The sequence below is a fragment of the Podarcis pityusensis genome, assembly GCF_964106645.2.
Source record: "Podarcis pityusensis genome assembly, chromosome: 8".
Lineage (NCBI taxonomy): Eukaryota > Metazoa > Chordata > Lepidosauria > Squamata > Lacertidae > Podarcis > Podarcis pityusensis.
The window spans coordinates 55,331,803-55,342,162 of NC_138033.1; the positions used below are offsets into that span (position 1 = coordinate 55,331,803).

The following is a 10,360-nucleotide window of genomic DNA, read 5'->3' on the forward strand; positions in this document are numbered from 1 at the left end:
TGTTTAATAATATGAATGAGCAGTTAATAGCAACCCAGAATATAATAAAAATAAGCTTGAAATAGAGTAGTGAGTGTCAAGACTAGAGCTAGGGAGACTCACCTTCAAATCCCACTCTGCCATGGAGCTCAGTGGGTGACCTTGAACCTGGCACTCGCCTACCAATTCTACCTCACAGGGCTCTTGTGAAGAGACAAGAGAGGGCAAAAGTACATATACCACCCTGAGCCTTTGGGAAGAAATGTAGGGTAAAAATGTGATAAATGAATGGATACTGGATGTCAGATCTTTGAGTCCAGCATAAGACATGCACAGAATATGTGCCCTTTATAAGAGCTTACCTTCAGATATAAAACTCTTTTTTTTAAATCCAGTAACTGGAAAAATGACAATTATAATAGGTGGAATATACACAGAAGGGCAGTTTGTATACTACGAATGTCTCCTGAGTGGATGCAGTACATCTCTTCACCCGGCAACCTTCCCTTCCAGTGAAGAAGCATTTGTTTACAGGGGAGATTTTTTTAAAACAGCCACAATCTTCTCTTGCTAATCTGTTGATCTGGGGTTGCCACTGCTCCCTGCTCTCAGTGCCTCCACATGCTTAAATGTTGAGCTTGCTTCTCTCTCTTTAGCCCTAAGATAGGGAGGCTGTGGCCCTCCAGCTATTGTTGGACTCTCAATGCCTGTCATCCCCAGTCACCAGTAAGCAGGGTTAATGGGAGTTGTAAGTCTGTCAGCGTTTGGAGGGCTACAGGTTGCCCACCCCAATTCAGTCCTATCCATTGTCTTCATTCCTTCATTCCCTGGTCATGCGGAGTGGGGACCTGAAGTTGAGAATTGGCATTTAAATAGATTTATAATTGAATGTCAAACTGATTTACAACTTTTTTTAAAAAAATGACATGGTGGAGATTTAACTGGCATCAAGGAGAACTCATGCTCCTTACCATTGCACACCAATGGGAGGCTACAGTCTCAGGACTGCATAGTTGGTAATGAATTGTGTCCCCCCACCCCCTTGAATTAACCCGTCTGCCCTCTCCTTCTCTCAAAAGGAGGACAGAATGGCTTTAATATCCCTCAAGTGACTCCATGCCCAGAAGTTGGCGAGTACCTGAAAATGTCCCTTGAGGAATTGCATTCGCTGGACTCCAGAAGAATTCAAGGCTGTGCACGAAGGCTACTTTGTGACGCTTATATGTGCATGTATCAGAGCCCAACCATGAGCTTGTACAAGTGAAAAGTTGTTGTCTGGAAGAAGTGAAGCAGCTTCCCAGCAACTTGACTGTGGCCCAAGAAGATTCAGCAGGACTGTCGGCGCACTTGCTCGTGCATCTGTTGCCGGCAATGGATGCTTCAAAGGGGGTGGAAAGCAAACGTCTATGGCAAAAGAAGTGCATATTTTAAAGAAGGGGTGGAAAAAACCTTACAATGCAATGTTCTGTTGCTAAAGTACTTAATAAGCATTTTGCACTCTAGGAAGTGCGTGTGTGTGCGTGTGCGTGTAGGGTTTTTCTAAAAAAATAAAAGAAGTCTAAATGAAGCTATTAAAATGTTTAGGCTGCAATTTCAGAGGAGTTGTGTACATGGAGTGAAGTTTTATGTGTTTCAGAATTGCCTTGTGAAATTTTCTGCATAGACCTCATCCAGGGAACCACAAAGCCTAAGGGAGAGGACTGTATTAATATGTGTGTTTTCTCCAGCATTGTATAGGTTGTACAATCAAGGCACTTCACCTCTGTAATACACTGGATGCTGGCCTGAATCTTGGCACTGAGGCTTTTGTTTTGCTTATTTTGACCTGGTATAAGTTAAATCACAACAGGAACAAAACATCTTTATTGTGTTGAATGAGTGTGCAAAACGCATTGGCTGTCTGTTTCCTCCATTGTATTCCCCTGGACCAAGAATGCTCAGTGTTCCCTTTGTAGCTAATGGTTGCCTGCTGGAAAACGGCGAAGATTAAGCTGGTGTAAATGTTTTGTAGCTACAAGTTGGTGTTTAGACTAATTCCCATAGCTGGAAGCATTTCGGTATTTTCCTTTATCCACACAACTCACTCAGTCTATTCTGTGACCTGGATGGTGTTTGCAGGATCACCTCTGAGCAGGTTGTGTGGATGACTCATTCTGATGTCATGCTTCCATAATGGGTGCACCCACATAAAATTCTTCTGAAAGGTATTTCCATTACATTGGCACTGTGTTCAAGCTTGACTTTCAGTGGAAGTTTGCTTTTAAAAACTGCTTCTTATACTCTGGTATTCTCCTACGTTTGGAAAACTCCTTAGCAAACTTCCCGTATGTTTGCTTTCATGAATTTTTTAATCCCCCTGCCCTGACACTGCCCAGTCACTTGGAACTTCTGACTCCAGTGTAGTTTTACTTCTGAGAGTCAAAGACCATCCTATGACTTGCAGCTGTGATTGGTAAAAAGAAGGTGGCAAAGTTGATTTAGAAAGGTTCAAAAACAGCAGGGATGTTAAAGAGCTAACCTTTTTAAAGTATCTTTTTCGTGTGTCTGTGTGTGTGTGTGTGTGTGTGTGAAAATCAAATCTAGGTCACATAAGGAATTCAGCCGTGTAGTATATGTACACCGCAGTCTTTCTTTGAGTAATGCTAAGGCATTACTGGTGAGGAAGTTCTGTTGCTGTGGTTTTCCCTACGGTTGGTGTGATTGCCAATCAAGGTAGTAAAGAATAATAGGCTGGGGCAGCCAACCTGGTGTCCTTCAGATGCTGTTGGACTGCAACATCACCTGTCACCATCGGCTAGGCTGGTTGGGGCTGATGGGAATCCTGATAACAGTTGAAGTCCACCATGTTGGCTACCCCAAAAATAGTCTTTTGTCCTTATTCTGCTTTCCTGTATGGGACTATCAGGTGCACCTTGCTTGTGAGGTGGATTTGACAGTATTTGATTTGAGAGTGTGATACATACCTTCAAGTTGTTGGGATAAAATATCCTCTCCAGACACCCATGCATAATATTAATAAGGTTCAAGGCACAAGGCGGCATCCTTGACAGCATGTTCAGCTTTTTGCCTCAGGGAACATCATTGGCTCAGAAGTCTGTAGTCTATAAAATGGAAGCTGATGCTTTAGACTGAATTTATTTTCTTTCCTTTTTTTTTAGGAGATGACTTACACATTTATCATATTAAAAGGATCAAGTAAGGTCTGTGTGTAGTCAAACCATTTGACTTGCTGCTCAGTACATATGAAAAGTTACTTGTTGCTTTCAAGTATCTTGTAGTGTATTTAATATTTTTATGAACTGTTGAGTCTAATAGTTCTCTGCAGTGGGAAAAATATCTCCTGTTGTAGTTGCCTTAAGTATTTCGTTTTTAAAAAGAGCAGCTAAATGCACATCCAGTACGAACAAAATTTGAATGTGGCAAGGAGAAATTGTAGTCTCTCTTTTTTTCTTTTTTAGCTTGGGGTGGGTGAATGGGTAGATACGTGAATTGTCTTAGGTCAGGTTGCTGATTAGAAATGGGAGAGAGTAAGACACACTTAGGGTTGCTTTGGATGAATTTTTGCTGCAGTGCAGGCTTGAACCCACACACCTGGTTGCCTCATAAGCATCCAAGCCTGCTAAAAACTCACACGTGGGATGCAGTATATGCATCATCTACATAGGACTAAATTCCACTTGGTTTGGGATGCGAACTGTGTATTAAGTTGCATAAAATGAAATCGTCCATCTTGTGTTGGTTCACTTTTAAGTTGCCACTTTGTTTTGCTGCAGTATAGCAGAGGTGGCAAAAGCCCCTGGAGCTATGTAGTGAAATGGCTGGGACTCCTACCCAGCCCCCAATACCTGCCACCTGCTTTCTCAACCCCATGACTACTCCTGCCACTTTTTTTCCCCCTAGTCCGCAACTGTCTCACAACTTCTTTCCTGCTACTTTGGAAGTGGCTGCTGTTTCCTCATTGGCTGCAACCCTCTGGGTGAGGGCATAAAACAGGATGAGTTAAGTCTTCATCTTGAATAAGACTTTCTTTAAAAAAAAAAGTTCTGTTTTAAATTGCACTCAATTTACAGACACTGTGGCTCTTAATTTGGAAGTAAAAAAGACCTACAGGCAAGTAACGGTACAGGCTCAGCAGCAGACACAGGGCTCAGGCATCATGATCCAGGAGTAGGATTCAGAAGTGACAAAAGTTGCCCTAAGCTTTTGAAGATGAGGAGTGATTTGTTCCCTTGCCTTGTGGAAATGCAGAGTTTGCAAGTTCCTGCTCCGTTGGGGCAGTCGTCTCTCACCCCATCTGCAAAGGGGGCACCTGGTTCTGACCAGGAAAGGCTGCACCTTCCTGTTCGGATGTTGTTCAGTCCTCACCACCTCTTGTTCAGCCTCCCCCCCCCCCCAATAATCAAAGCTTTCCTCTGCCTCTACTGAGACTTCATGCACCAGCTAGCATCCCTGCTCCCCCTTCCAAAGCAACTGAAATCAGAGTGGGAAGGGGATATCTTCCCTCTTTTGGCCCAAGTTCCCCAATTCCTCTCTCCCCCCACCCCGTCTCTTCCACTTTGCCTGATCCCGACTCTATATAGTACCCAAGCTTTTTGAAAGCTGTTGTATTCTTTAGTGCTATTTTGGTAACCCTAACACAGATTTTGGGATATTTCTTATAGGCCAACACCGCTACCATTTATACTTAAACATTTTCCAGTGTGTGTTCTCATTCATTTAGAACGAGATTGCACCATTCCCCCTTTTGCATCTATGCTGCTGTTATCTGTAAACTATTAACTGTGGCCCTAAGGTTTGTGTGTGTCCTTCCCAGCTTCCCTGAAGATACCCAAACAGTTTGCAAAACTACTGTTTCCGAAAGTGAGAGAAATTGATTGACTTATAAAAATCCCATTTTATACACTTTCCACTGTATTCACAATGCTCAGGGCAGCTGACAGTAAATCTAAATAATTTAAAACAGTGCAGCAAAGAAAACCACTTTTGGCAAAATGTTTTCTTGGAGGTCGTTCTTACTTGCTGCAGGCTGTTGAGCAGGTAGCCTATGCTAGAGGCATGTGTGAATAGGGCCTGGCACAACACTGCTTCCTGGTCTCCATCAATTGCCGTAGTTTTCCGGTCTTAAATCTGAGGCCAGACATAAAATTGAATCATGGTGAGACAATGGTAAAATGTTAACTGACAAAAGTGAAGTGGATAAAGCATTTTAGAGCAGAAATGTATTGGATACATACTTTAGGCATCTCTCTGATGATTCATATTTTTGAGGGAGGGAGAACTTTCCACTGCAAAAGTACACAGGGTTTGTTCCTGAGACTTGTGGATGCAACAAGCTACAGATTTAAATGCATGTTACAACTGTACAGGTCAAACACCTGTCATAAACCTTTGGGATGGAGATTAAACTATATGTGGGGGTGGGCTGTTGTTTTTTTTGCAGTGGAGGAACTGTGACCTTAAATTGTCCAACTTTCTGGAAATCTTTTAAGTTTGATCCTGTTTATAAAATTCAGACTACTTCTTATGCTGCAGCCACACATAATGATTTGCCCAGTTAGCCCCTTGATGCAAAGCAAACAAAACTCCCTTAGGAGGGATTGCTTTAGATCAAGGGTAACCTGGCCTTCGTCAGTGCTTTAAGGACCTGTGTTTGCTTTCGGGTATACTGCTCTGGGACATTGGACGGAGCTGAGAACTGTTCCCCTTCTCCCCTGTTCTGTTGCAAAACACCTTCCCAAGTCTGCTTTGCAATGGAGAGGAGATTACCTTGCCAGATATTACCTGTGGCTTGCCATAGTTTGGCTTTTGCAAAATATGTATGGGCCACTTGCAGGAAACAATCGGGGGCTTGACGGCCCCATTTATCCCACCCCACCTCACATGGTCTGTGAAAGGAGTAAAAGACCCCTTCTTTTGAACCTTTGAAAAACACCCTCTTCTTCATTTGTAGCATTTTCTGGTTCTGTTGCTCGTAATCCTGGTGTTTTGATACTTGTGTTCTGAATGTTGTTGTGGCAATCTTTCCCACTTTGCTTTTGTGGCTTCTGTTACTTGACTCTATGAGAAGCCTTAAATATTTAAAATAAGACCCTTGTGGAAATGTGCAAGAGGATGAGAGACGCGGTTGAGGTGGCTAAGTCACTGCTTATGATCATGTAACTTGTGGAACTTCTGCTCCTTCTCCACTGGCTGCGTAGTTGGTGGGGAGTAGCAAAATCGAACGTATCTGTACTTTAGGGGCCTTGTTCCTTATGCCTTTCTTATTTTAAGCTCAACGAAGCATCGAGAGCTGGCATTGTGTACAGTGAGACAGCATGTATCCCGATACTTGGGCTGCCTCCATTGAAAAGTGCTATGTGTGTGTGTGTTGAGGTGGTGTATATAATAAGCCCTGTTTTTTTGTGGTGGTTTTTGATCTGTGGTGGTGGTTTTCCCATCTTCAAATCATCATCACTTGCTGTTGCAGTTCCTCCCTAGCAGTTATGCATCTGTGAACTCTCTCTTCTGACTGTGATGTGAAGTAGAGAAGAAGAAGAAGAAAAAAACTAGCATCATCTTTACATATCTCATCCCCTCAAAAACAACCAAACAAAATCCTCACACGCACCCTGGTTTCCTTCCTCTTTTGTATTGCGCATTGTAGTTTTGGCATTCTGAAACTGTCCTTTTAATCCTCTCATGTCAACTGTACAAAGGTGAACATTTAAACACTCGCATATACAGAGCGAAATGCCTACAGATGTGGAATCATTTTGTTTCTAGGTCGTGTTTCAGGTTTTCCCGCAGACGTTGCAACGTTACCACGGTGCCCAAACCCTGCTGTCGTGCTCCCAGGGCTGAGATGGTTACAGAAGAGCTGCGTTTGTGTGAATGTGAAGGTGGAACTTTTTATTTTTCTTCAGACTGCCTCTCTAGAGGTTTTGGGTTTTATTTATTCCGCAATTGTAACAAAGCGTGTTTTGCATTGGCCTGCACAATTCCTGGTGTTTTTGTTAAATAAACATCCTGTGCTCGAGTACAGTCGTCTCCTCGGTAGATTGTCTCCACCAAGAGCTTAGAGAAGTGTTTTATATCGGGTTGCTGTAATTAAGCCTTAATTTCCCAGAGAAGAGACTGTACCATATCCTATTTCTGTATTAATATTTATTAAAACTTATCATTTTTATGGCTGTCTAAATTACTTGGGGGAGCTTTGAAAGGCACTTGATCCTTGAAAGGGGTTTATTCTGTGGTGTTTACATGATCTTCATTGGGTGGTTTGTACATGGCAGAGGGGCAGAAAGGAAAAAAATGTGATAATGTATAGCACAGGTGGGGAGTCCTGGGGCCTTCCTGAGGTTCCCCATTCTTCTTTGACTTTTGGCATTGCTCACTTGGGCTTACGGAAGTTGGCATCTAGTAATACTGAAGGACCACAGGTTCCCCATCTGATGCATAACTTCATCACTCTTGAGACCCAAAAGTTTGCACATGTGACTCTTCCTGTGTGAAGTCCCACGTTTGAAATGTGCTCTAGCCTCTGTGCATTGGGTATAGCATGTTAAGGGACTACCTTGCACTAATGGGGCGGCCCAATCCTTCCCTCAACCCACACCTTGGCTCTAGTATTTTGTAATTTTATTTAAAATACCTTTAGCTGTGGAACCATTGTTTCATTATATATCTTGAACTTGGAATGGCAAAACTTGTTTTTCAGTTTTGCCACCAGCTAGCTTCTGGCTGAAATACATGCATCAGGTGCCATCTTGTGGCGAAAAGACACAACTGCTGCCTGCTTCCCTTCTCTGCTGAGATGCTCTGTGAAATGCAACTAATTTGCATTAATTTTTCTTAAGTGCCAATTAATTTGTTCACATTATCCCAGTTATTTTACATACTCAAGCTGAACAGTAGTTATAATTGCTTATATATATTTTAAGCATGTTTAAATAAGGTTTTAATGTGTATGAGTTAATCACATTTTAATCCCATGCTTCCCTACCCGGGAGCATAGGGTGGTATAGTGGGGGGGCGGGGCTAGCTCATATTATCTTCATAACAGTTGTGCAGAGAGACAGAGCAATAGAAGTAGAGTCCCGCTGTATCAAACCACAGGCCTTAAGTAGATCCATGTGCAGTCCACTTCTTGAACCAGGGTTCTGGGGCATAAACTGGATGCATAACTCTAGTGGACCTCCATAGCACAACCCAGTTCCTGCCTAAAGAATGAAACTTGCTATAAGCGCTGAACAATGCTTGCAGCAAGTCTGGCAGGGAAAGGTTGCCACACGGGCCAGTGGATGTTGCTGACGTTCTGATGCTCTCAGGTGATTGACAGGTGGCTGAATCCAAGAGTCAGAGAACAGGGGGATCTGGCCTGTCAGCTGGATCCAACTCCCCACCTCTTGTTGAAACATGGATGATTTAATATGGGCATGCAGGGAGGTGGGATGTACTTGGGATTAATCTGGATCACGGTGCTTCCCATACTTTAAATGTGGTTTACAGAGTATTGCAGAGTTTTGCAGTTTTGTGCAAGAGCTTGTGGGAAGCAAAGCTTGCATCTGCAGAGGGGCATCCTTTGAACTTGACGGTTCCATCTCCACCCAGAGATTTTGTCTGTTGCCCACCAACAGATCGATTAATTGGCACAACTCAGAAAACTACCTAAGCTCCTCTGGATTTTGAAATGTAGTTCTCAGACCATAACATGGGGGGGGGGGATGTGTATGTTTAGTGGGGGAGGGGAGTGTGTGCAAAAATGTGGGGTTTTTTTAGAATAACACATATAAATATGCCCTAGAAAGGTGCACAAATGCTTAAATGAGCATACAGTATTAGGAGAGATGTGCACAAAAGTGGGTGTGAATTTTTCATGCTGATTTTTAATGTCTTGAAAATGGGATGAACCGAAGAGGTATTACAGTTTTTTTGGTAAGGCATTCTCCTTCCTGGCTTGTGCAAAACTATCCCGTGAGTTTTGTAGGACCTTGTTTGAGCCTGAAATGGCTTCATCCAGACCTAATGTTCTTTTCACTATTCCATGGACCTCTTACTGCATTTTGGTCAACAGCAGCTGAACAAAGATAGGAGGACCAACACCCCATAATTCTCGCTGGATCTCTTGTATTTCAAAACACAGGACTGGGAGTCCCAAATATTGGCTGTTTACAACTCTCCCCTACCCCCCACAAATGCCATTACTTGGCTCAACTTCAGAAATTTCCTGGGTTGTTTTGTTTTGTTTCTAAGAGATCCTAGAAAAGCATCGGCTAGCTTTTGAACTCTGTGATTATTTAAAATAGGCCAATTTTGGGTGGGGGTGGGAATCCTTTTGATGTGAGCTATATTGAAGAGTTGGGCTTCAGGCCAGCTGCAGGTTTCAAACAGTTCTTTAAACAGGAGAATTGGGACACTACTTTTCCTTAACAAGACCTGCAGCGACAAAGCAAAATGTTAAAGAGAGTAGATTTACAGGTACATTCACCCATTCTCTTCTGCCGTGTGCCAGGAACCCTCAAAGAGCGGGGAAGAGGAGGCTAGAGTCTCCCTAAGGTGACTTAGTGCGGCAATGGGTGAAATTTTACCACCATGTTCAAGCATAGGAGCAGCAGGCTGAAGGACCACTGGTGCAACTTCCCACACCCAGCAATAGAGAGCAAAATTTGATTTGTGGGGCAGGAGAAACCTTCCAAACAACAAGCAAAAATCCTGTGTGGATGGCCTTCAAACCTGCCATTGCCTTTATGAAAAACTGGCGTATTACCAGCTGTGTTTCTATATAAAATGCAACCTAACCTACCTTAAAATTGGGGTTTGCTCCACAAGCTTTTTTTGGGGGGGGGAGTCTTGTGGAGTGATGACTGACTTTTCAGGCAGCACCATTTAAACAACCCCCTTGGCCAGACAAGAGACAATTATTTTTGGAAGCTGGCACCTGATAGAGCTTTCCCTAAGGAGTCAGAACTCAACCATCAGTTGCATGAACTTGAAAAAATAAAAAAATCCTTCCAGTAGCACCTTTAAGACCAACTAAGTTAGTTCTTGGTATGAGCTTTCGTGTGCAAGCACACTTCTTCAGATACACTGAAACAGAAGTTGCCAGATCCTTCTATATAGTGAGAAGGTGGGGAGGGGTATTACTCAGAAGGGTGGTGGGAATGGGAGATTGGCAGATAGCTGAGATGAGCCTGCTGACGACTCTTAACGACTGTAATAGGTCTTACAGGAAAAGCCAAGGGGTGAGAAGTTGAGAAATGGCTTAGTCATGTATAATGGGATAAGAATCCAATGTCTTTGTTCAAACCAGGTCTCTCCATGGTTTTAAGTTTGGTAATGAGTTGCAATTCAGCAGCTTCTCTTTCCAGTCTATTTCTGAAATTCCTTTGTAGTAAAACAGCTA

The 10,360-nt window shown here is 43.0% G+C and overlaps 1 protein-coding gene across 5 annotated transcripts in view; it reads left to right on the forward strand.

Annotated features, from left to right (window-relative positions):
* Positions 1 to 7,144, forward strand: part of CYLD (CYLD lysine 63 deubiquitinase) — a 33,974-nt gene extending 26,830 nt beyond the window's left edge. For all 5 annotated transcript variants that reach the window (XM_081018143.1, XM_081018144.1, XM_081018142.1 and 2 more), the window contains exon 17: positions 1,059 to 7,144. In XM_081018143.1, the coding sequence (XP_080874269.1) occupies positions 1,059 to 1,243 (185 nt within the window). In that variant the 3' untranslated portion in view covers positions 1,244 to 7,144. The remainder of the gene's footprint in view (positions 1 to 1,058) is intronic.
* Positions 7,145 to 10,360: the final 3,216 nt, after the last annotated feature.